This window comes from Sorex fumeus, unplaced genomic scaffold (assembly GCF_029834395.1).
Source record: "Sorex fumeus unplaced genomic scaffold, SorFum_2.1 ptg000044l, whole genome shotgun sequence".
Taxonomy (NCBI): Eukaryota; Metazoa; Chordata; class Mammalia; order Eulipotyphla; family Soricidae; genus Sorex; species Sorex fumeus.
In genome coordinates, this window is record NW_026606101.1 from 274,360 (window position 1) to 299,736 (window position 25,377).

Consider the following 25,377-nt stretch of genomic DNA (forward strand, 5'->3'; position numbering starts at 1 on the left):
AGATCTGATAAGAAGTTGTGGATAACCTCCATTGCCCTTCTGGAAGATGTGATAGATTCATCAGGATATCGGGGGGCAGTCATCTTGGTCTTAATAGTTGGTGAAGGACAGGCAGGCAGGCGTTGCGAATATTTTTCCCGGCTTCTGCCACATTGGCCAACACCGCTGCTCTTCTTTTTTTGAGGTCTTCCTTTATTGCTTCTCTGCATAGCTTTGCGAGCTCGGATGTTAGCTTGTGATTGCCTGAGGCTTGCGCCAAACCACAGTGGCAAATGAGCTTGAGAGTTTCTGAGACAGGTTTTCTCGCTCTCGGCATGCCTCGCATAGTCATGGAGGTGCTGGACCAGTTGATCGTATTCTTCTTCCCATAATGCCGCAGTAGTGCCAAAGAGCTCCCAGTTGGCGGTTGTTCTGGGAGTTCTCTTCTTAAACTTTGCAGTTTTAAACCCCTCAATGGTTCACCACCTCATCGTGGCAGGGGGTGGCAATGGTGCCAGCCAGCCAAGAGTGAACCCACAGGTACGTGTTTGTGAGCGTTTCATTACAACGGTCGACCATAAGCTTGCATTCAGTAGACTGGGAGCACCTGTAAGGGCGATTAGAGACTGCCCTAAAAGCCTCAGTCCCTCTCGGAGAGCCCGGCAAGCTACTGAGGGTATCCCGCTCTCACGACAGAGCCTGGCAAGCTACCCGTGGTGTATTTGATATGCCAGAAACAGTAACAATAAAGGACCTCATTCCCCTGACCCTGAGAGAGCCCCCAATACAGCAGCATTAGGAAGGACAAGCAAGGAGAGGCTGATAAAATCTCAGGGCCGAACTTGGGTATTACTGTACACTCAGGGACGCCAGATGTGTATTACTATAGGGCAGGGGTGCTCTGTCTCTCTGCCGCCTGCGTTCGGTGGACTCCACTTCGCCCACCCCGGCAAGGCCAGTGGTGATGGGCAGGCGAAGGAAGGAGCGAGGGCCCGGCTGGTCGATATCAGTTGCAGTTTATTCCGATTCCCCTTCTGCTTCTCTCTGGATCCTCCTTGTTCTCCTTCGCTCCCCCGCCCACTCTTTCAGCCTCGTTTATGTAGAAATCCTGTAGGGTGGGGATACAATGTGGGGTTGAACATTGCCACTCCTTCAGGAGATCAACTCAGGGGTAAAATCTCATCTAAGGAGATTAGTCCAGATTACTAGGAGATCTGCTCAAGGGCGGGATTCCATTCAGGGTGTGTTGCTTCTTTCCCCAGCTAGTCATCCACTTAAATAGTTGTAGTAAATTTACTTCTAACATTCCTAGCAATGTCGTTTTTGTATGAGCACAGTAAGAGATGTACCAAGCTTAAAGTTTGGTTCTTCCTGAGGACATCTCACTATATGTTCCAGACCACAGTCCTCAGGCCAGATTAGTCTTCCTAACCCCAGCAGGGCCCTTATTCAGTTACCTCTTTTGTGTCATGACAGAGTTCGTCCAGGACCATGCTCTTGACTTATTGCTGAGTATTGTGGCACGTTGGCCTGGCCCATTTCAATACCAGGGTAGCTCACAGCTTGCCCTGGGTCCATTCAGTCCCTCATCGGGACCCTGCTTTTACGGTGCTAGGAACTAAGGGAAACTGAGTCAAGAAAGCAGATGCCTAGGAGTGAATATTATTCGGAGTCAATCAACTCCCAAGTTAAAAGCATAATATTAACTGTGTTCATACAGAAAGGACATTGCTTTAAGGTAAACTATGCAAAAGACATACCATATAAGTTCAGTGTCCTTAGAAGGATCTGATCTTACAAGTTAACAGAGTCTGATTAGGGGAAAAGGTGTTAACTGGTTGGGGAGGAGCCACAGAGAAGAGTTTATGGCTAAACAAAGGAATGGGAGCACTGTGATGGGTGTAACCCAATAAACCTAAGTTCTCTGCAGCAAGGCTGAAAGGATAAACTCAATGTTATCCTACAGAACCATGCTGCCCAAACGAAGAAGGACTCAAATGGCTGTCTGTACTTTCAATGCACGTACACTGGCATCGGAAGCATCCATCGAGGCCCTGATAGTGCAAGCACGACAGATAAAGTACGACGTCATTGGACTGACCGAGACGAGAAGGCATCAATCATATCACGCCGTTTTCGACACTGGAGAAGAACTGTTCCTCGGAACATGCGACAGGAGAGGCGTCGGTGGTGTTGGGGTCCTCGTCAACATGAACTTGACCGTGCTCATCAATTCGTTCGAATGCTTAACAAGCCGAATCGGACTTTTACGTTTGAATGGATGTGACTCACTGCCGGCAGTTTCTATCTTCGTCGTCTACGCCCCAACATCCATCTACGACGAAGAAATTGAAAAGTTCTACATGGAGCTGGAGAAGTTCTATAAAGAAGACCATACCTTCTACAAGATCATTGTCGGTGATTTTAATGCCAAGATAGGACCGAGAAGGTCGCCCGAAGAACTCCACATCGGGACCAATGGCCTAGAATGGGATGAACAGGGTGAGAGACTGTCAGAGTTCATCATGGCAACCGAGACCATCCATGGTAACTCGCAGTTCCAGAAGGCCGAATCTAAACGTTGGACATGGGAGTCTCCCGATGGACAGTTCCAGAGTGAAATTGACCACGTCATATACAATCAACGGTTTTGCCTGACTGATGTCTCTGTTGTCCCAAAATTTCAAACGGGATCAGACCACCGTCTCCTTCGTGCGAAATTCTTCTTCACGGAGCAGGAAGAAAGGTTAGTCTGTACTTTTTAAAAGTTTTTAAATTTATTTAGCTGCCCTCATAACATTCCCTGGTCTCTCTTGTATGTCCCCACAAATCAGGAGCCTTCATAGAAATATGACTGGTATTTAAATTGTTTTTGGTATGTCTATGTGGGGGCTGGAGCCATAGCACAGTGGGTAGGATGTTTGCCTTGCACGCGGCCAACCCAGGTTTGATTCCTCCATCCCTCTCGGAGAGCCCGGCAAGCTACCGAGAGTATCCCACCCTCACGGCAGAGCCTGGCAAGCTACCCGTGGCATATTCGATATGCCAAAAACAGTAACAAGTCTCACTTCATGTTCCTGGAGCAAGCAGACGCCATTGGGCTACATTAGCACGCGACAGGGACGAATGGAGACGTTACTGGTACCCACTTGAGCAAATCGATGAACAACGGGATGGCAGTGCAGTGCAGTGTTATGTCTGTGTGGTGAAATTGAGGTTTTCTGCCAAGGTTTTTCTAATGTTCATGGTGAATGTGTATTTGTGGTAAATGATAAAAATATAAACAAAGCTTAGTTAAGCTTACTAACCACTTACTGAACTCTGTTCTGCCCTAGGGATATGAGAGGCTTTCTGTTTGGTAGGGAGGGAAGCAGTGTTGACTCTTACAGCACAGCACGTTAAGTGCGATGATAGAAATACGTCAAGGGACAAGATTCAGCCAACACATCCATTGAACCTCTGCGAGTATCAGCCGTGTGTCTCCATAGCCGGAATAGAGTGGAGAGTCAGACTTAACGGTCCTTGTTGTTCTGACCTTGCAGCCGAGGAAGGGACAACCATGACACAAGTCAACAGGACTGTGGCGTCCACAATGCCGGGGGAGCATGTGGCCAGGATATAGGGGACGAAAGGAAACTTCACCAGATCTGGAAATGAGGATGGATCTGTTCTGCTGCTCAGTTCAAAGCCTCAGATGGAAACCCCTTGCCTAGTTAACAGCGGTGTGGCAGGCTGGGCCCGGGAGAGCCGCGAAATGGGAAGGGCGAGAAAGACGCAAGGCCAGCGCCAGTGCCGCGCTGCTGGGCTCAGACAGGGTGCGGGAGGCCCAGCCTGCTGGGAAAGTTCAAGCGTTCATCCAAGTTTCAGGTGGGAGATAATCCTGAAAGTGGCTCAGAGAAGATGTGCAAAGGCAAATCATTGAGATGAGTACTGGAAGTGCTCCAAGAATGCGGAGGAAAGAGCAGCATTTATTAGGAGAGATTAGGTAAAGTGCTCATGAGGATGGGGCAACACTTAGCACAAGCAAAAAAATCCCAGCTTGAGAAACCACAATGAACAGAAATGTTGAGACACACCTGTCATGTGAGTTGAACCATGGGACAGCAGGACAGCAGCATAAGCAGAAGTGAGGGTTGGGGCCAGAAAAAGATGCTGCAGGGAAGGCGCTTGCTTGCAGATAGCTGTGCTGAGTTTGATTCATTCCTACCACCACATACGCTCCCTTGAACACAGTGGGTGTGGGCTGACCCCCCATTGCTCACCCAAAAAAAAGTGAGGGTTGAACCAAGAAACACAGAGAGGGGGTGCCCGAAGTATGAAGGCGGAGTTACAGTTGAGAACAGGTAGAGAAATTTGAGTGGTCAGTCTTGTAGTTATAGGTCGAATGAACTGAAATCTGGGTGATCGCGCAGAGAAGGGCATTTGTGTTTTGAGAACTTGTTGATGTCCATAGAAGTAAGGCTTTAGAGTGAGTTTATGAGTCCAGTGGGAATGAAGAAGGAAAGTACCTAGAACGCAAGTGACAGGACAGGGAGGAAAGACTTTTAAGGACTGTAATCTTGGCACCTAGGAAGATGATTTTTGGCAGAGCTGATAAAGTCTGAAGGGGGCCCTATGTTAAAGAAGTTTGACTCTAGCTGTTTGGGGGGCGAGTTCCAGGATGGTGTCTGTCTTGGGAAGAGGGCGAAGCCAGAGCGCCACAGTGATGGCTGAACTGAGCCTCTGCTTTGCATCGGGAGACCCAGGTTCAGTCCCTGCATGACACGGCCCCTGAGCACTGTCAGTAATGACCTCCCCCTCTGGCCCCTCGCTGGGAGGAGCCCTTGCGGGGTCCAAGTGCCCTCCACACACATACCAATGAGCAATTAGAGCAAGCCAAGCGTATTCAGACTTTAAATACTATTCTAAATAAGAACAGAAGTACCAAATTCCACATAAAACTCAGGTGGAAAAAGTGTGCTGTTCCCCAGCCACGTTGAGAGACAGACTCTGTGCGTTCTTCTACTTCACTGTCAGATCTGTCTCCTTTCACTCGATTTTCCCACTAGAAAGGTTTTTTGGTTTTCATTTGTTTGGTTATTTTGTTTTGTTTTGGGGCCATGCCTTTTGATGCTCAGGGATCACTCCTGGCTCTGCACTCAAGAATTCCTTCTGTCGGTGCTCAGGGAGCCATATGGGATGCCAGAGATCAAACCCAGGTTGGCTGCGTGCAAGGCAAGCGCCCTGTCTGCTGTGCTGTCCAGCCCTCCAGCCCTTGAGTATTTTTAAGCAGAGCTTTCTGTATTTGGAACCGCTTCTTTGTAGAGAGTGTGCCATTGGTTCTTTCTTAAGACTCTTGTTTGTGTCTTTAAATCCCCCCAACTTCTTTCCCCTTTTAAAATCAGACAAGCGTGGAGGGGGGAAATAGGTCCTGGGGATCAGAGGGTTCCTTTCATTTTACAAACCTGCTGAGGTTGAAGTGGCAGTTGGGCCAGCAGAACTAATCCTGAAGTAATCCTGAAGCCTAAATCTGACTGTTCAAGCCTTTGGCTCTAGATCATACAGTCTTCTTTTGATACTCCAATCTTTCCAGATTCTAGAACCTTCATGTCTTTTCTCTATTTGCTGACCAGATGAGTGAATATACTTAAGAAAAAAATTTTTATCGTGTTCTCAACTATGTTTCAGAGGGAAAAAAAAATGTTTGGAGGGTGGGATCTTTTGCCAGTAAAAAGCTGTGGGGTTCGCCACTTGGTCTTTGTCTGAGAGTCTTCTCGCCGCCTCCTACAGAGATCCCTATGGATTTGGAGACACCCGAGATACCAGACGTGACCGGTCCCCAATTCGAGGAAGTCCAAGGCGAGAACCCAGGGATGGCAGGAATGGCCGGGATGCCCGGGACGGCCGAGACATGCGCGACCACAGGGACGGCCGAGACATGCGCGACCACAGGGACGGCAGAAGCATGCGCGATGCTCGGGACATGAGGGACCTCAGAGACTTTCGTGATCCGAGAGACTCGAGGGACTTTCGAGAGCACCGGGACCCTGTGTACCACAGATACAGAGACATGCGAGACTCCCGAGAGCCGGTGTACAGGTACGACTTGGTTCCTTTTCGTCAAGTCTGTCTGGTGGGCGCGCTCTAATGGAAAGTGGAAGGTCAGTGATGTTCTCGGCCTTAGGTCCCAGTGGGCCGTGGGAAAAACGCTGCTCGGTGCGTTGTGAATATGTGACTGACTGACAGTGTGCTCACTGAAGAAGTCTGGGTGTCTCTCTCTCCCTCTGTCCCAGGAGAGGCGGCGTTGTGCAGATGGGAAAACAAATGCAGTGCATAGTGTGTGGGCACTGTGAAAGTTGAGTAAATAAAAATACAGAATGTGTTAACAATGTTTAGAAAAATGAAAGCCCTCATATCATACTGGTGAAAATGTAAAATAGTATAGCTGCTGTGGAAAATAGGTTGGCGATCCCTCAAAGAATTAAAATTTATCAATTATGGTGACTCGCCAGTTTCACTCCTGAGTATATCCAGAATTGAAAAGAGGGATACATTCAGATAAGTTTGTTTGTGGTTGTGCATGGCAGCACTGTTTGCAACTATCAGATGTCCAGCAGTAAGAGGGCTTGTTTTGTTTTTGCTTTTTTTTTTTTTTACATTTTTATGTATCTACACAGAATATTGAAACCGAAGAAGGAAGTATTACATGGATAGACTTGAAAATTCCAGGCCAAATGAAATTAGCCAAACACAAAAGATAAAGATTGCACTTATACAGGGTTTTTTTTGTTTTGTTTTGTTTTTATTTGGGTCACACCCAGCAATGCACAGAAGTTACTCCTGGCTCTGCACTCAGGAATTACTCCTGGCGGTGCTTGGGGGACCAAATGGGATGCTGGGAATCGAACCTGGGTCTGCCGCGTTCAAGGCAAATGCCCTACCTGCTGTGCTGTTGCTCCAGCCCCTATACAGGGTTTTTAGGAAAGGAGAATACAGGGGGCCGGGGAGATAGTGCAGTGGGCAGGGCGCTTCCCTTTCCCATGGACAGCTCATGTTCAGTCCCTGGCACCACATATCCCAAGAGCCCCACCATGAGTGAGCACAGGGAGCGGTCCCCAAGGCCTGAGCACCCAGCACATGTGGCCCCAAAACCAGAACGAGTAAACAAACCTGGTGATGCTTGGGATTTACTTGCCGGGGCGCAGGGGACTGTGCAGTACTGGGGATTAAACCCAGAGCACATATAAAGCCTGTACTTGCGGGGCCAGAGCGATAGGACAGTGGGGGGGCTTTTGCCTCGTCACACAGTTGACCCAGGTTCAATCTCCGACAGCCCATTTGGTCCCCCAAGCACTGCCAGGAGTGATTCTTGAGACAGAGCCAGGAGTAGACCCTGAGCATCACCAGGTGTGGCCCCTTCCCCTCAAAAAATGAAGCATGAACTCACCTCCCCAGCATCTATATACGCATAGGGATTAGGGAGCTGTGGAATGGTTTCTCAAAGGTCACATCAATAATTACTACCAGTATTTTGCATTTACTAAGTGCCAGGAGCTGTGCACATTGTTTTCCAAGGCAGCTCAGCTCAGTTGCAGCTGCAGGGTGATAAGCGGTGAGCCTTGGATTCGAGCCTCGTGTAGTTCATCAAAGTCCGTGCCTTGTTGTGCCTACTTCCTTACTGAGACTGGAGGAATCCTGTCTGTTTTTTTTGTTGTTGTTTGTTTGTTTGTTTGTTTGTTTTTTAAGGATAGGACAGTATAACTTTGTACAAATTCCTTTAACTTTTCAGGAGAGAAGGTTCTTATGACCGATACCTACGCATGGATGACTATTGCAGGAGGAAAGATGACTCTTATTTTGACCGTTACAGAGATAGTTTCGACGGACGAGGCCCTCCGGGCCCAGACAGTCAGTCCCGTGCGAAAGGTAAAGTAGAAGAAACGTTATTGATAGAATTTTACAGAGGAAACTAATAACTAGATATAAAGAGTAAATGTCTTGGTTAAACAGTTCACAAAAAGAAGAAATACAAATAGCTTCTTAGTGGATAGGGAATAGTCAGCTTGAAATTAAAATTTTAGACACAGGTTAGAATCTTCATCAAGTCTAGTCCACTAACAAAAAGTAAATCTGCAATCCCAGCAGTAAGAAGGTAAAAGGTAAAGGCCCTCCCGTTGATCATCGATTTGCTCGAGCGGGCCCAGTAACGTCTCCATTGGAGACTTTGTTGTTACTGTGTCTGGCATATCGAATACTCTCGGCAGCTTGCCGGGCTCTCCGAGAGGGGCGGAGGAATCGAGCTTGGGTCGGCCATGTTGGCCGCGTGTAAGGCAAACGCCCTACCCGCTGTGCTATCGCTCCATCCCAGCAGTAAGAAATTAGCCCCAAATCAGAGCTGAAGAAGTTCAGGGCTTGCTTTCTGCCCATTGACCAAGTAAGTACAAATGTCAGCATTATTTACGCAACCCGTGGGGTTTTCTCATCGTTTTTACATAGCATCTCCTTTTTTAGGTAAAGAGAGATACGGCCTTTTTTAAACCTGCTTTTTCTTTTTCTCAACACATCTCTAAAATTGTTATAATTAAGTTTTATACACGGACACGTTGGCTTCAGAACCTCATTTAAATTTGTTTTAAAACTTTACTACCTTTTTTTCTCCAGAGTAGAAGCAGATTACACGTGCTTACTGTCAATAAGAATCTTAGATAATTGTTCCAAGAACATATTAAAATAATACTAAGTGCCATCGTGTAAGGGCTAGAGAAAGAGAATAGCCTGGGTGCAGTTGACCTGGGTTCGATCCCTAGCGCCTCATATAGCCCCTGAATGAATCCCTCTAGGAGTGATCCCTGAGTACAGAGGTAGAGGTGTGGCCTCTGTACAAACAAAAATCCATCTTGTGTCAAGTTGGCAGGAATTCCTTTTAAATGCCAACACCTAATTCTGACTACGATGAGGTGAACGAGCATTAGGTGAACCACAGCTGGGAAGAATAACTTCTTAACAGCCTCTCTGAAGAAAAGTTGGGCAACGGGTATCAGATGAAGCATTCCTCTAACTATGGCATGCCCCTACTCCCGCCGTTCCGTTTTGTGTACTTATACTAGGAAGAAAGTGTTTTTTAGGAGGTTGTCTCGGGCAGCGTCCCTCCACCATGGCTCTGCCGCCTGCCAGCCGTGGGCCAGTATGCAGGATGGGCGCCAGTCTGCAGATGTATAGAGGATGAAGAATGCTAGCTAGAGACTGGAAATGTGGGGTATGGCTCCAACTGAATGAGGGCGGTTGTTTTTTTAATCCTGTATTGTCAGTACATGTATATCTTTTACATTTATCTGCCCAGAGTCGCTCAAAAATTTCTCTGGCAAAAAGGCAAGTGGAAAAGTCAAATAGACCCTAGCCTAGAGCAGTGGCTTTAAACCTTTTTACTACAGCTGTGAACCAGCGACTCCGCAGAGGCAGCAGTTGGAAGTCATTAGTCTCGAGAGTTAATTTCAAGTCTGCGCGCGTGCGTGTTCCAGCCTGTCCTGCAGGTCGCTCGGGGCTCCGTGACGGACTTTATAGAAAGGCACAGTCTGTTTCATTTTCCCGGGTTGGTGTCTTGCAGAACGTTTGAAACGGGAAGAGCGGCGTCGAGAAGAGCTTTATCGTCAATATTTTGAGGAAATCCAGAGACGATTTGACGCGGAGCGACCTGTTGATTGTTCTGTGATTGTGGTGAACAAGCAGACTAAGTAAGAAGCCCTCCTCCTGAGGAAGGGGAAGGCCCGGAAGAGAGATTCAGGCTCTCACGGCTCTCTGCGCTGAGTTTGGACTGTCCTGGCACTGCTGTGGCCAGCGTTTTCCGGGTTTAGGTCACAGAAAGCCCACTGAGAACTGGCTTAGGCCCCGAAGGGAAACGTTTGCTTGACTGGGAAGTTTAGGTGAGGCTGCATCTGGGGTTCCCCACCCCCGCCCTGCTCTCAAGACCTGGACTCTGAGTCGCCCTCATTCTCAGGGGGGGCCTCTGCTTGGGAAGGCGCCAGGGCGTTGGCCCCATGCATGCCTCAGCACTTCCCGTGGGGAGAGTGCTTCTCTTCCCCGGTACTACATCCGACACCCTGGATTTCTTACTGACCTGACCTGGCCTCCCTCTTCCATTTCTGAACGTTGGCCAGCTGTGCTGGGATGATCTTACTGCCCAGGGGTAGATCATGTGACCATCTTTCAAGCTAACGGTGGGATTCCTGTTGAAGGAACCACGTAGACTGGCTGGGAGATCCCCTGGCCTTCTTTATGGTCTACCGCAGCTTTCAGGACAGTTAGGCTACCCTGCTAACCGAGCCAGAGTTTGTAGTACTGGTACCCTTGGAGGCTAGCACTTCGCAGGCTGGGCAGTTAAGCGCTTCCTTTCCTTAGGTGATGGGTAAGTAACCTTGTGTATCATCGAGCAGCTTGGGCTTAGAGAGCCGACTCGACTTGTGCTGCAAGTCTTAGTGAGAGGGAAGGACCGTTGGACTAGACAGGAGGGCCGACGGCACGAAAGACTGCTCCTGTGCTCCTGCCACTTCCTCCAGCCTTGCTGTGCCCATCATAAGCAGCGGTCTGGTTTCGGCACCAGCGAAGCCCTGGCCAGGCCAGCCTAATTTAAGCTCTTGGTGGCAGTCCTGCCGGGTGCCGCTGGCGAGTTCGTCAGGGAGCACTCACCTGGACACTGTTTCTGTCCGCAGAGATTACGCCGAGTCTGTGGGGCGCAAGGTGCGAGACCTAGGCATGGTAGTGGACTTGATCTTCCTCAACACAGAGGTGTCGCTGTCACAGGCCTTGGAGGACGTCAGCAGGGGCGGGTCTCCTTTCGCCATCGTCATCACCCAGCAGCACCAGATTCACCGCTCCTGTACAGTCAACATCATGTTCGGGACCCCACAAGGTACGGGCACCAGAACAGCCATTTACCGGGACTCGCAGGTACGGGCCTTCACTCTTGTGGGGCCGGACTCAGAAGTGGGTTTTGTGCAGTGATTTGTGCGTGGCCACTCAAGTGTGGTATAACTTCCAGATGATGTTGTCTTCGATGACTCTGGTTGTCTCTTCGGTGCACATGGTTCTGGGGTCGCTAATGCTTGGCGCAGTGTTAGCCCCGAGGTGTATGGTACAGTGTGCTGGCAGATGTTTAACGGACAGTTCAGGAAGTGGGAGGAATGTAAAGATGCCGGTTTCGAGCCTCCCACGTGCAGGCGCTCCAGAGAGTTCGGGCACAGTTCGCTGTTGCAGGTGAGAGCCGGTTCCAGCACAGCGCGGTGCTTACAGCAGCAGGCGGTGGGCTCGAACCCCTGCTCTCCCCGAACCTGCCCAAGGGACAGAGGAACAACTGTTACGTGTGTTGGGGAAGACAGCCAGCGGACCGGAAGGACAGGGCGGATGCCCAAAATTCGTTCTTCCAGCTCTTCTCTGAAGCCGTTTTTAATGCTTTGCGCCCACTCCGGCAGCTGATGCCTGCCTTGTCGGTCTTCGGCGCAGACTCCTCTTCCGCAGCGTAGCCAGATCATTATCTGCAGATAGACCCGGGCCTGCGCGCTGCGCGCCTGTCTCTCAGATCGTCCTGAAGATGTATGAGGACATTTATATTAAGTGCCGAGAAACCTCACCACCCTGTAAATCATGTTGCTCATTGGTGAGGAAAAGGGGTTATTTCGGGTCACGGTTGGATTTTAATCCATGACCTTTGAACTAATGAATTAAAAAGCAGAAGGCTGGTTGGCTCCTGAGGCGCGCAGCGGAGAGCTGGGCTTTCCAGAAGGGCTTTTCGGCCCCCTGGAGCTTGCTCTCCATGCTGGTTCTTCACATGGTATTTGTCAGTCCGTGGGAGATGGCATGTTCCTTTGGTTTTCACTCTGAGTCTGTGATCTTAAAGTTTCCCAGAGAACCAGCCCTGAGCAAAGGTGGTGAGCATCTTCCGGGTCTCCCTTGTGGTCCAGCCCACCCTGCCCCAAGACTTTTGCCACCCCAAGACTTGGGTCCTCGAAATGGCTCTCATCGGGTTTGAGCTCAGGCAAGGCTCAGTGGTGTCCAGCCGCTGGGCATGCAGATCAGTTGCTGGAGAAAATAACTCCTGTCGTTCCCTCCCGCAGAGCATCGAAACATGCCCCAGGCAGACGCCATGGTGCTGGTGGCCAGAAATTATGAGCGCTACAAGAATGAGTGCCGGGAGAAGGAACGGGAGGAGATCGCCCGAGAGGCAGCCAAAATGGCTGACGAAGCCATCCTCCAGGAACGGGAGCACGGCGGCCCGGAGGAGGGGATGCGCGGCGGGCACCCCCCGGCCATCCAGAGCCTCATCAACCTGCTGGCCGACAACCGGTACCTCACCGCCGAAGAGACGGACAAGATCATCAACTACCTGCGAGAGCGGAAGGAGCGGCTGATGAGGAGCAGCACCGACTCTCTGCCTGGTGAGCTACGTGGCAGGGCCGAGGTGAAGTTCTGACTCTGCATTTCTCTAATCCCCAGGCGTTGTTGGGGGGTGGCGGGCCCCGGTCGGGGAGGGGGGGTCAGCTGGGGGAAAGGAGCCCCACCGTGGGCGCCGCGCACCCGTCCACGCTGACACAATGCATTGATCCCTGAGGACGGGGGGCACTGACTTCTGATCCCTCCAGCGAAGGTGGAGGTGGGTGGGCTAGTATTGCCGGCTCCCTGCTAGCCCCGCGGGATGCCTTTGTTTCCTGACTCGTTCTCGGGGGGAACCAGGCTGTTTCCTGGAAGCGGCCCCGTGGGGAAGCCCGTGTCCTAGTCTGTGGCTGTGTGATGGGTGTGACTAGTGATTGCTGTGCGGCCCTGGGTGTGAGGCCTCCGCCCCTGGCAGGGGCTTTCAACAGATCCCCCGCTTTGTCTCCTAGGGCCGATATCCCGCCAGTCACTCGGGGCGACTTCGGGTGCCTCACTGAAGACACAGCCCAGCTCCCAGTCGCTCCCGAGCAGCCAAGGGCTTCCCTCCGCCGCACCCACGCCGACCGCACCCCCCACCTCCCAGCAGGAGCTTCAGGCCAAAATCCTCAGCCTCTTCAACAGTGGCACGGTCGCGGCCAACAGCAGCTCGGCCTCCCCCTCGGTGGCTGCCGGGAACCAGAACCAGAATTTTTCCACGGCGGTGAACAGCCAGCCTCAGCAGAGGGCACAGACCTCTGGCAGTCAGCCCCCAAACCTCTTGGGACAGGCGGGGTCGACTCGGAACATGGGCCCCAGGCCTGGGGCCCCTTCCCAGGGCCTCTTCGGCCAGTCGGCCAGTCGCCTGGCGCCCGCCAGCAACATGGCCAGCCAGAGGCCCGTGTCCTCCACAGGTATCAACTTTGACAATCCAAGTGTACAGAAGGCGCTGGACACCCTGATCCAGAGTGGCCCGGCACTCTCCCACCTGGTTAGCCAGACCACCGCACAGGTGGGGCGGCCCCAGGCCCCCCTGGGATCGTACCAGAGGCATTACTGAGGCTCACACACAGCCGCCCCGTCCCGGCCTCCTCCCGTGTACCGCGGTCTAATTAAGAGTTACTCGGAGGATGTTCTTGGCGCCTACCCAGGGCCACGTCGAATGTCATAAGTCTCTGCCACCTGCTGTCACTTCCACACAGGCTGTGTTGCTTATCCCGTCAGAGCTGAAACTGCATCTGGGGTGTATCTTTTTGCTGGTTTGGGTGGGGGGCGGGGGGCAGGAGATACCTCTGGGTTCTCTAGACAGTATAGGCGTCTGGGCTCAGTTTGTTTCACACCTTTCTCCGGGCTGGGGGTCGTGGGTGGAGCGAGGCCGCCCGGGCTGAGTGTGGGGTGGCGTCTTCTTGTCCCTAGCCGCTGCCTTTCTTCTTCGGGAGCCCACCCGGGTTTTCCCGCCCCGGGCAGGCTGGCCACGGCTTGAGCTCCTCGCAGGACTGGAGCAGCAGGCCACGCCTGGCAGGCACAGTGCCGCCTGCCCTGTCCCGCCCGCCGCAGAGACCCGGCGGCACCTCACGCCCAGCCAGGCTGGCTTTTTTTTGGGTTTTGTTTTCATTTCATTGGAGACTCCAGTGGACTGAAGAGCTCCGGTCACCAGCAGTTCAACCCGAGTTGTGAACCAGGCCCCAACCCGACTCCCCCGTTTACGTTTCTGTTCTGAGAAGGCAACTCTAGGATCTGGCAGTGAATGCCCGGTTTTTCGAGGGTGATTGTTTGGAGCTGTGGGCTTCGATGTCAGGTTCACCAAAATCTTGACTCTTTTCGAGCAGCAGGAGGTAGGGACCATTGCGGGGTCAGGAATTTGATCCATGTGGCTGAGCATAACTTGGAGCCAGAATGAAGTTTACCAGAGGGAGGACTCCTGGCTACCGCTCTGAATGCAGCCGCAGGAATCTCCCCCCTGGGGGTGGTGCTCGCTGGAGCTCTGTGGAGCTCGGCCTCAAGGGCCCCTGGCAGGAAGGAGGCAGAGCAGTGACTTCAGCTGGGTCCCTGCCAGTGACTGAACAAACAGTGGTTTTAAAATTCAAGTTCCCCAGCCGGCAGCGTTTTAATGTTCTCACCTGTTTGTGTTACATAGTGGGGTGTTTTGTTTCGTTTTGTTTTGTTTTTTGGTGGTTTTTTTTTTTTGCCCCCTCTTCGGAACTCTTGTGTTATTAATAAAATGAGATGATTACTTTTTAATTAAAATGAAAAAGCAAAAGCTGTGTTGTCTTTGGGGCGTTTGACTGTCTGCAGGGTATGCGTGTCTTCACAGGGCGTCCCCTCTGGAGTGGGGAAGCGGGGGTCACTGGGCGGCGCTGACGGGTTCCGGTCTGCATGTCCTCACTCACCCATCAGCCCTCAGAACCCCTCGACCCCACTTCTTGCCCTTGTGCACCCACCCAGTCCAGTCAGGAGCCTTCAGAACAAGTTCCAGGAACATGTCTGCTGACACATAGGACTGTTCGGCCCCCCTTGCTGGAACGGGCTTGCGGTATGTCGCAGCCTTGTCCCCATGCGCTTAGGAAAGGGAGGCCAAGACCCTTTCTGGCCAGTGCCACACTCGCCACTCTGCTGTGCCCATAATGCCAGGGACCCAGTGGAAGCCCCAGGCCTCGGCACCTGCCCCAGGCCTGAGTAACACTTGAGAGGCAACACACACACACACAACACTTGAGCGGCAACACACACACACACACACACCCCAAAACAGGTTTTCTCCTGGGAGACCACTTCGAATTCTTGTCCCACGTAATTCTTCCTCCTTGAGGGTTCCAACAGCTGTGAAGGGTATAATAAAATTATTTTTATTGCATTTTGTGCAGACGGGAGTCTAAAAAATTAATACAGTAAAAGCTGTAAAGCATTAAATGGGAGCATTCAACAATAAAGGAAAGAACCAACCCTCTCCTTTTCATATTGGCACAAAGAACACAAGATCAGTACTGAGGCAGAATGCGGAATACCGAAACACTTACACTGGAAATTAAAGGCAGGCCTAATAATAATAAATACTCTTGATTTGGTTTGCAACCTCTCCTATTTACAAGGGTTTTCAACTTCATTGCATTGCCCTGCACATAGATGGGCTAAAACAAAAGCAACACTATCACTACAAGGCTATTGAAATATTGCACTCCGAATTGAAGTCACTTGAATGAACATGGAACATTAGCTACAGTGGCCATGAGGAGGGTCTGATGGATGACTTGTGAGGACATTCATAACGAATATTGCACATTTAGCACAGAAAACTTGGGTGTCTGTGGTGGGACGTTTGTTTTCATCCACGGAAACTTTGCTCTTAGCCAACCAGACGGTCCAGGCCCCGATAGTGCGACTTTGGTTCCCTAATTGGTGTTCACGCGGCCCCCTGCCCTTCTGCCTGGCCCATCACGTAAGCCTGAGGGCTTCTTAGGCCCCCAAGGGCTTCAGCCACCTGTGAAGGCTGGGGACGGGGCGCGGTGGTGTCCGAAACCCTCCAACGTTCTGATTGCTGCCTGGAAGAATGGGTCCAGCCTTCGGCTCCAGTGCTAGCCTTAGTGACCGAGACTCGGTGGCCCTGAGCTCCGGCTCTGCTTTGGGCTCAAAGGAAGTGGGTGGTGAGGTCAGGAGTTCCCAGCGGCTCCAGCTCGCGAAGGGGGCAGGGTGTCTAACTAGGTGCGAGAGAGTCAGGGTCCAGGGCCCTCGGGTGGAGGTCCCGTGCCCAGTCCCCGAGGGCACCGGTGGACCGAGCATGCAGTGCCTGTCCCCTGTAGTGAGGTGCCCTGGGGGGAAAGGAACCTGCCCCAAGCGCCTTCTCTGGGGACAGAAGGTGCCTCCCACCGGGCCGGTGGGGCAGAAGCGCCTACGACGGGAGAAGCCAAAGGGCCTTGGTCCTTGGGAGGGCAGAGAGGCGCTAAGAACCAAGCACACGTGGCCACTCGGGCCCTCCCGGGGCCCTGGTTTCTGGGAGACGCTGCTAGGCAGCGAAGCCTGGCCCCGTGTCGCGCAGGCAGGCGGCTGGGTCCCCCGAGCCGAGCCAGAGCTGCCGATGGGGACGGGAGGAGGGGACATCCTGGGCGGTGCGGATGGGGGGCTTCCGCGGTGGGCCCGGCGGCGGCGCTGACCCCGGAATCGCGCCCCTCCTCTCGCACGTGTCCCGGGGAGCTAACTCCGGGGAGGGGACGGACACCCTCCAGCTCCCGGATTTCAGTCTTTGGCTAGGAGCCATGGGCTGGGGGGCGGGGTGGGGGGGTGGGGTGAGCAGGCGACAGGCCGGCAGAGGAGAGACGCCCGCTGCCCCCGCGAAGGCACCGGGGCGGGGCTCCCTCGGTGGGGCGAGGGCCTCTCGGTGTGCCCCCCTCGAGGAGCGCCCCTCTCCCCCGCCCTGGCCCAGCTTGAGTGCCGAAGAGAGGAGGTCGGTCGCGCGCGCGCCGGGAGGGACGCGCGTCCCACCGCTTCTCCGCCAGGACGAGACGGGGAGGGTCGGGGCAGGGGCGGGCGCGGGCGCGGGCGAGGCGGCGGGGGACGGGACCGGGGCCACGACGCCCGCCTGGGCCTAAAGCACTTTGCTCTCCACTCTCGGGCGTCCCGGGCCCCCCATCCCCCCCAACACCCACCCCCTCCCTCCCCCCCACCCCACCCCCCGGCGCTCCGCCTGCCCGGGCGCCCCCCGCGGGAGAGCGCGACAGTGGCGCCAAGTCCGTTGCGCTTCTAGTCACAGAAATATGGGGACGTTAAAAATACACGCGATGTCTCCTGTACACTATATATAGGCTCGGCCGGCCCGCGCGCGGCCGCTCCGCGAGCTGGGGGCGACGGCGACGGCGCAGCGGCCTCCCCGCCCCGCGCCCCGCGCCCCGCCGGACGCCCGGAGGAGCGCGGAGCGAGGAACGGGGCGCGCGGGGTAGCGGGGGGCGAGGGGCGGCGCGGGCTCCCCGGGGGTCCTCCGAGTCCCCCCCCAGCTCCTCCGCTCTCCGCGCCCCCCTCCCCGCCCTTTATTGCAGCGTCTCCTCCGGCGGGCGGGCGGGCGGGGGGCGAGATCGGGTTTTACAAAACGGGGCAGCGCGGCCCAGCCGAGCCGGACGCGCCCCCGAGCCGGCCGGGCGCCGGGGCTCCGGGTTCCGCGCGGGGACGGTGGTCTCCGAGTCCGCCCCGACGGACGTGGCCTCCGGGCTGCAGGCAGCGGGCGGGGTGGGGAGGGGCGCGGGCGCGGGTCTGGATGTAAACGGTGACAGCGGCGGGGGGGCGCGGCGCGGGCTCCGGGGCCGCCGGCCGGCGCGCTCGGCCCGGGTGGCAGGTCCTGGCCCTCAGGAGTAGATGGTGATGACCTCGCGGCCGCCGCCGCGGACCAGCATCACCCGGTCCAGGTGCTCGGTGAGGACCTCCAGGAACTCCATGTCTGTGCGCCCGTCAAGGAGAAAAGCCGCGTGGCGGGGGTCCGGAACGGCGGGGAGGGCTCTTGCCTTGCTGCGCCTGGCAGACCCGGGTTCCATCCCCGGCACCCGCGTATGGTCCCCAGAGCCCACTGGGAGTGATCCCTGAGCGCAGAGCCAGGAGTAACTCCTGAGCATCATCGGGGTGTGAGCCAAACAAGCAAAAAAAAAATTTTTTTTAATTTAAAAAAGGGCTGGAGCAATAGCACAGCAGGTAGGGCGTTTGCCTTGCACGCGGCTGACCCGGGTTTGATTCCCAGCATCCCATATGGTCCCCTGAGCACCGCCAGGGGTAATTCCTGAGCTCAGAGCCAGGAGTAACCCCTGGCATTGCCGGGCGTGAGCCAAAAAGCAAAAAAAAAAAAAAAAAAAATCTTAAAAATGTAAAAAAGGAAAAAGTAAAGAAGGAAGAAGGGAGGAAGGAAGAATGGAAGGAAGGAAGGAAGGAAGGAAGGAAGGAAGGAAGGAAGGAAGGAAGGAGGAAAGGAAGGAAGGAAGGAAGGAAGGAAGGAAGGAAGGAAGGAGGAAATGAAGGAAGGAAGGAAGGAAGGAGGAAAGGAAGGAAGGAAGGAAGGAAGGAAGGAAGGAGAAAAGGAAGGAAGGAGGGAGGAAGGAAGGAGGGAGAGAAGGAAGGAAGGAAGGAGGAAAGGAAGGAAGGAAGGAAGGAAGGAAGGAAGGAAGGAAGGAGGAAAGGAAGGAAGGAAGGAAGGAAGGAAGGAAGGAGGAAATGAAGGAAGGAAGGAAGGAAGGAGGAAAGGAAGGAAGGAAGGAAGGAAGGAAGGAGAAAAGGAAGGAAGGAGGGAGGAAGGAAGGAGGGAGAGAAGGAAGGAAGGAAGAGAAGAAAGGCAGGAAGGAGGAAGGAAGGAAGGAAGGAAGGAAGGAAGGAAGGAAGGAAGGAAGGAAGGCAGGCATCACAGTACAGCAGGTAGGGTTCTTGCATTGTATGAGGTCAACCCGGATGTGGTCTCCAGCACCCCTATGGACCCCAGAGCCCACCAAGAGTGATCTCTGAGCACGCAGGGTGTGCCCCTCCCTCCCCCACTATGGGGGTCGCGACGTCCCTGACCGTGGTGCTGACCTGGAGCCTGAACCTGGTCCGCTTGTGTACCCCAGACCTGCCCCCAGCAAACCCTGCCTTAGGTCCAGGATACAGTTCTCGTCGCCGTTGCGGTTGCGGGGAGGCCCCGGCATGTTGAGTAAAACAAGTTTGGCGTCATAGGATTTCTGCACGATGACCTCGTTCAGCCGCACCGCCGTGTGCATGCGCCGCACGTCCGACTGGTTCCTGTGGGCGCCAACAGGAGCACGTGAGCTGGCACGCGGGGCTGGGGGCTGGTTGACCGCTCAGGGCCCAGCTATTGAGACGCCCCAAAGGTCTGGGCCACCCATGGGGTGGGGGGGGGGAGGCGGTCAGGACAGGAGAGTAGAGAAATCTGGCTGACTCTTGGGAGGGGAGAGTGGTTTTTTTTTTTTTTTTGGCTTTTTGGATCACATCTGGGGAGGCTCAGGGGTTCCTCCTGGCTCTGCGCTCAAGAATCATTCCTGGCAGTGCTTGGGGAACCCTAGGGGTTGCCGGGGATCGAACCCGGGTTGGCCACGTGCAAGGCAAACACCCTCCTCCCCACTGGATTATTGGTCCAGCCCCTGAGATTTTTTTTTTTAATTTCATGGGAATACTTACAGGTTTTCCCACTCCCTTCAGAAAACATGAAGCAAAGAGAGAAGGATCAGAAAAAGAGGGCGGCGCTCAGGAGCCGAGCCCCATCACCCACTCTGAGCGCACGGGGGTCCTGCCCCCTCCAGCTCCAACCCCCCCGCCGTTGCCATCAGTCCCCGCACAGAGACAGGCCTGGGCCGAGTCCCACAGCCAGAGCGCGCCCCTTCTGCCGGCTGGCTCTCTGCGGGCAGCAAAGACCCTGCAGCTCACCCCAAACCTCGGACCTTAGCCCCCCCCAGGCCCGTACGGCTTCATGCTGAAGAGGTCCTTGATGCCCTCGGTCGAGGCAGGGCTGGGGCCTTTATTCTTCTCGGCCACCGACTTGTCCTTGGTCCAGGTGAGATGCACCTTCTCGGGGTCTGCGGCCCCCTCCCCGTCGGGCTCCTCCCCGGGAGACGGGGAGCTGCTGGGGCAACTGGGGGCGCTCTGGTCATGGATCAGCTGCACCTGCAGGGGGAGGCCGGGCGCAGCTCGTGTCCCCTCGGGAGCCCTGAGGTTCCGTCCCCACCATCCAGGGCCACTCCGTGCCCCCACATACCTCCTCCTCTGGCTTCTCCTCGCTGTCAGCCGCCGTCTCCTCTGGGACGTTGAGGCGGAGCCGGGTGTTGGCCGGGTTCTTCCTCCGGATAGAGCCACGGGACTCATCCGTGATGCTCTGGATCTAGGGAGCAGGACGGGCCACACGGCCAGACTCACCAGCTGAGGAGCCAGTGGCCGCTGCCCTGGTCAGCGTCCTCCCTGACAACTGTCCCCACAGGCTCTGCCCACTGAGGCTGGCATCCTTCTGAGTGCTCAGCACAAAGGCCCTTTCTCGCCACTTTGCTCAGGGGTTACTCCTGGCTCTACACTCAGGAATTACTCCTGGCAGTGCTCGGGGAGGAACCCTATGGGATGCTGGGGATTGAACAGTGTCGGCCGTGTGCAAAGCTAGCGCCCTACCCACTGTGCTGCCGCTCCAGCCCCTCTAGCCATTTTCACGTCTGCCCCCCAAGAGTGCCGCAACTGCTCGGAGGGGTCTCTCAGTCCCCTCAGGAGGCCTCAGCCACAAGCCCAGGGCAATCTCCTAACACCCAGGAGACCCATCGCCCTGATCCACCCGCCTCAGCACCAGTTGCCGGTCTCCAGGGCTGACTGCCAACGCCTCTGGGACAACTTGGACCCAGCCCTGCCCCCCAAGGGTCCCCTTCCCTAGAATGGGGGGATCTCATCCATACCCCACTTCTGGAAGCTCTGACACACATACGACCCCTGAGAAACCATCCACTGACACCCTCAGACATACCCCAAGTGGTCCCGTTACTGGGGTCTGACACATGGGGTCTTGTCCCCCATTTTTCAGGCCTCAACTTTCTTTTGGGGGGAGGTCTTGGGGTCACACCTGGCTGTGCTCAGGGCTTCCTCCTGGCTCTGCACTCAGGAATCAAGGGGACCATATGCAGTGCCAGGAATGAAACCCGGTGGGCAGCATTCAAGGCAAGGACCCTGCTACACCATCACCCCAGCCCCCCCTCAGCCTCAACCTTCTGTTCTGTACGACAGCCCATGGCCTGAGGGACCCTCACCGGACCATAGTTAGCAGTCATGTTCTCCCTTGGGTCCCCAGAGTTACAATCCGGAGGGGACATTCTGTCACCCGGACCCAGCCCTCTGCTTCCTGACCCAGAAGGAGAACTTGGTTGCAGTGTGCACCCTGCCTGCTGGGAAGCGAGGGGGGGGAGGGGAGGCACTCTGGGGCAGGGGGTGCTCCAAGGTAAGCTGGCAGTGCCAGTGGCCAGGAGGGTCCCCGCTGAGCCCACCCGGCTCCGCTCACCTCCCGCTCGCGCTCGTTCTTGGTGAGGTGCATCTGTTTGAGGATCTGGGAACGCTGCTCCATCACCAGCGTCTTCTCGTAGGTGTAAGCCGAGATGTCGCTCTCATGCTGTGGGGGAAGGCGGGGGCGCAGGGAGGGGGCAGGAGAGGAAGTGGAGCGCTGAGCGCAGCCCAGAGCCAGGGAACGGAGGCGGCACCCGACCTCCGCCAGCCTCCCCCTTCCCGGAACAGGGGCCTCCTTTGAGCAATAGTTGAGGGACGAAAGGTCAGTGCAGAGGGCGATGCCTCCTGAGACGCCCCCTCCCCAGCCTCAGCCCAGCACAGGGCCAGGTGATGAATGGGTGAATGAATGAATGAACGAGCCGGTTAATTAATTAGCCGGGTGAAGGGAGAAGCGCAAAGGGATGAATGAACATGCGCACTGATGAATGGATGGCTGCGTGAATGAATGAAGACAGTAACTCATACCCATGAATCCGCGCGCGGGGCAAGAGGATGGATAAAAAAAGACGGGGGCAAAGGGATGAATGGGGCGGGGTGGGGCGGGGTGGGGCGGGGTGGGACGGAGGAATGAGAGGCCACTCTGGCTGGGTTTCAACCCCAGCCCTGCTGCTGAAGGCAAATCACCTCAGCCTTCCACTTTTTGGCCACGGAAACGCTGATCAGGGTACCCATTTCACCGGGAGTGGGGGAGAATGAATTAGCACCAAGAAACGCTATCTCCCTCAAATGGGAGGCTGTTCCCATAAAGTGCTGTGGGGGTGGGGGGCTTCCAGGCGGAGGTGTTATGCCCAAGGTGCTCCAGGGGCAAAGGGAACCGAGCATCACAGGTCAGTGGGGGCTGGAGGGCTGGGGCCAGAGGACTGGGTAGGATTCAAAAACGGGCGGGGTGGGGGGGGGAGGGCAGAGGCTTCTGCGGACGCACCATCTCCACCACCTCCACCTCCGCCGTGATCCGCAGGTGGTACAGGAACGTGGTCAGGTCCTTCTTCATCTGGATGCTGTTGTCATCCATCTGCGCCACCGTGAAGATGCGCATCTTGCACTTCCGCCAGACCTGTGAGGGGCCGAGGAGGGACCAGGGCGCTTCAGGGCAGGGCGGGGAGGAGGTCCAGGGCCCCAAGAACCCGACCCTCACCCTTCCCACCTTCTTCCCACACGTTTCTGCAGACCGGGAATGTCTCCAGGGTCCCTTCCTACCCAAAGCAAAACAACGCAAACAACAAACCCCTGTCTAAGGGCCGAGGGTCTCGGGGTAAGTAAGCGATGCTCTCCTGTAGGCGCCAACGAACGTGAGACCCACCATCTCCAACTGAGGGAGCTGATGGGATCCCCAAGGGAGCACCGACAGGGCGGTGGGCTGGAGACGTGCATGCGGGGCACGTGCACGCGGATGGGTAGGGCGGTGGGCCGGGGATGTGAGCGCTGGGCACGTGCATGGCACGCGCATGCACACGGATGGGTAGGACGGTGGGCTGGGGACGCGCACGCAGGACACATGCACACACGCGGATGGATAGGGCAGTGGGCTGGGGATGTGCATGCTGGGCACGTGCACGCGCACACACATGGATAGGTAGGGCAATGGGCTGGGGACGCGCACGCACACACACGCGGATGGGTAGGGCGACGGGCCGTGGATGAGCGCGCAGGGCACGCGCACACAGATGGGTGGGGCAGTGGGCCGGGAACGTGCACGCCGGGCACATGCACGCGCACGGATGGGTAGGGCAGTGGGCTAGGGACGCGCGCGCAGGGCACGCACACGCACGCGGATGGGTAGGGCGGTGGGCCGGGGACGCACGCGCTGTCCCCCGGGCTCACCTTGTGCTGGCGCAGAAGGAAGGGCAGCAGCATGAGCATCCCGCCGTCATGCACGATCCACCAGACATCGATGCTGCCCTCCGAGAAGCGCTCCGCGTTCCCAGGAAACATGGAAACGTTCTTGGTGACCAGCAGGGCCAAGTGACCAGCCGTGGTTTCCCGGACCAGCTCTGGGGGAGGGGGTGGAGACGGGGAGGTCAAGGAGAGGGCCCGTGGGCACGAGAGTGACCCTCGCCCCAGGGGACCGCCCCTCTCCCCCGTGCCACCCACCGATCTTGGCCCACACCTCTCCGTGCCCCCGGCTGGCAACGCCCCCACCCTCCCCCTCCACCCCCCCACCCCCCCCCCCGCGGACGGTAGTCGTAGGAAGGAGGCAGCGCCAGGAGCGGGGAGCGGCCTCTGGCTCTGCAGCCGCGTGACCAGCCCAGGCCTCCCTGGGCCTCGGTTTCACACCAATAAAGTGGAGACAACAGTGCACGGCCCCGGAGGCCCCGGGTGGCCGTCAGTGGGCTGGGGCGCAGCCTCTGTTACTCCTGCCGAGGAACCTGGCTCGGCGAGGGGAGCCCATGGGGGTCCTTCACGGGGCGGGCAAAGGCGCACACGGCCGCGCACGCGCCGGGCTCCCCCCACCCCCACCCAGGTCTTCGCCCCCCTACACACACGGCCTTACCGATGAAGTTCCTCCACGTCTGGTGATCCTCCTTCTGCCGCCAGTTTCGGGGCCAGCCCACCAGCACCGTGTTGTGCTGCAGCCCCCCGAGGCCCCCAGACTGAATCAGGTGCGACACGCCATCCCGCAGGTTGGAGGAAGTGACCACCTGGCAGAACCCCTTCACCTTCTCCGCCTCCATCAGGCGCCGGATGGACTGGGGATGGGGGGATGATGGGGGGATGGGTGTGAGTGTCAGGCCCCTGCACATTGGGGTCCCCTCTCGGCCTCCTTCCCCCCGGTCCCTGTCTTGGGGACAACTTCTTTATTATTATTATTATTATTATTATTTGCTTTTTGGGTCACACCTGGCATTGCACAGGGGTTCCTCCTGGCTCATGCACTCAGGAATTACTCCTGGCGGTGCTCAGGGGACCATATGGGATGCTGGGAATCGAACCCGGCTCAGCTGCGAGCAAGGCAACATGCCCTACCTGCTGTACTATTGCTCCAGCCCCGGGGACACCCACTCTTACTGCAACCACCGGCAAGCCAGAATCCTACCCCCATTCTCATGGTCCAATTAAAGCACTTCATGGTAGGACCCCCCCACTGCCCAACCCCCACCCCACTGGTCACATGGACCTCCTGCAAGCTCCTCATCCACCTCCCCACTAACCATTCTCAATTCAACCATCCCCTTCTTCAGACATGGCCCAGGCTAGACCGGAAGGAAGTGTCCTCCGAGGGCCATTTGTTCCTGGGGTTTTGTTAAGCCGGACACCGATCTGCACCCCCAGGTGTGCAGGAGCACCGCTACCCTTTGACAGACTAAAATGCAGCCTCTGGGCAACTAGGACACGCCCCAGGGCACATAGCCAGGGGATGTGATTTAGGGACTCGGGCTGGGGGGGTGGGACTCCAGCCCCCACACTCTCAGCCAAGATCCTAGTGTCCACACTGCCTCCGCCACCTCTCAGACACCCCCCCCTCACGTCGCTGAGCCCCCCCTCTCCCCGTCTCTGGATGGGACTGGGTGGGAAGGGCTCAGACACGCCACCGGACCCAGGCTGCTGGGGGTTTTGGAACCAATGAGTCAAACTTGGGGTGCAGGGCTGACCCCATCTGTCCTCTCTGGCCCGGCAACCCGTGCCCAGTGGAAGGCGGGGCTGTCTCTGTCTCCCGCTCCCCGGAGGCCAGCCTGGCGCCCGGCACATTCTCGGCCACGACGTGTTCAGTGGAATGAGCTCAGCCAAGGCCCCGGGCCTGAGCCCTGACAGATCAGAGTGAACAGCCCGGTGAGGCAGAAAGCAACCGGCACAGCCTCGGGGGCCGCCCTTCCCGGCTCAACTCTCTACTCCCGGGAGCCCTTTGCTGTCCACCCCCGTGACTGCCTGCCAGCCTGCATGGGCAGCCCCGGGCCAGGGACGGAGTCATACAGGGACAAGAGCGGGAGGCAGGGACCCCGCGTCTGCCGCCAGCCAGCTCTGTGGCTTCCAGCAAGCTCCTGCCCTCCCCGGGCCTCAGGTCCTCCATGCTGGGCGAGGGAGGAGCCAGGGAGTGGA

General features: G+C 56.2%; 2 protein-coding genes across 5 annotated transcripts in view; one reads left to right on the forward strand and one right to left on the reverse strand.

Moving 5' to 3' along the window:
- The window catches only part of NCOA5 (nuclear receptor coactivator 5), a 35,941-nt gene extending 22,248 nt beyond the window's left edge, over positions 1-13,693 (forward strand). Inside the window, exons 1-7 of one of the 3 annotated variants that reach the window (XM_056121810.1) lie at positions 5,757-5,908; positions 6,025-6,057; positions 7,748-7,884; positions 9,563-9,689; positions 10,665-10,864; positions 12,066-12,409; positions 12,831-13,012. In XM_056121810.1, the coding sequence (XP_055977785.1) occupies positions 5,757-5,908; positions 6,025-6,057; positions 7,748-7,884; positions 9,563-9,689; positions 10,665-10,864; positions 12,066-12,409; positions 12,831-12,878 (1,041 nt within the window). In that variant the 3' untranslated portion in view covers positions 12,879-13,012. Of the gene's footprint in view, positions 1-5,748; positions 6,058-7,747; positions 7,885-9,562; positions 9,690-10,664; positions 10,865-12,065; positions 12,410-12,830 lie in introns of those variants that run through there. The other 2 variants (XM_056121807.1, XM_056121809.1) reach the window with 2 other exon arrangements.
- Positions 13,694-17,406: 3,713 nt separating this feature from the next.
- The window catches only part of SLC12A5 (solute carrier family 12 member 5), a 41,447-nt gene continuing 33,476 nt past the window's right edge, over positions 17,407-25,377 (reverse strand). For both annotated transcript variants that reach the window (XM_056121221.1, XM_056121223.1), the window contains exons 18-26: positions 23,834-24,029; positions 23,164-23,333; positions 22,265-22,396; positions 21,341-21,448; positions 20,069-20,191; positions 19,778-19,977; positions 19,495-19,509; positions 18,965-19,098; positions 17,407-17,779 (exon numbers count right to left, since the gene is read on the reverse strand). In XM_056121221.1, the coding sequence (XP_055977196.1) occupies positions 17,688-17,779; positions 18,965-19,098; positions 19,495-19,509; positions 19,778-19,977; positions 20,069-20,191; positions 21,341-21,448; positions 22,265-22,396; positions 23,164-23,333; positions 23,834-24,029 (1,170 nt within the window). In that variant the 3' untranslated portion in view covers positions 17,407-17,687. The remainder of the gene's footprint in view (positions 17,780-18,964; positions 19,099-19,494; positions 19,510-19,777; positions 19,978-20,068; positions 20,192-21,340; positions 21,449-22,264; positions 22,397-23,163; positions 23,334-23,833; positions 24,030-25,377) is intronic.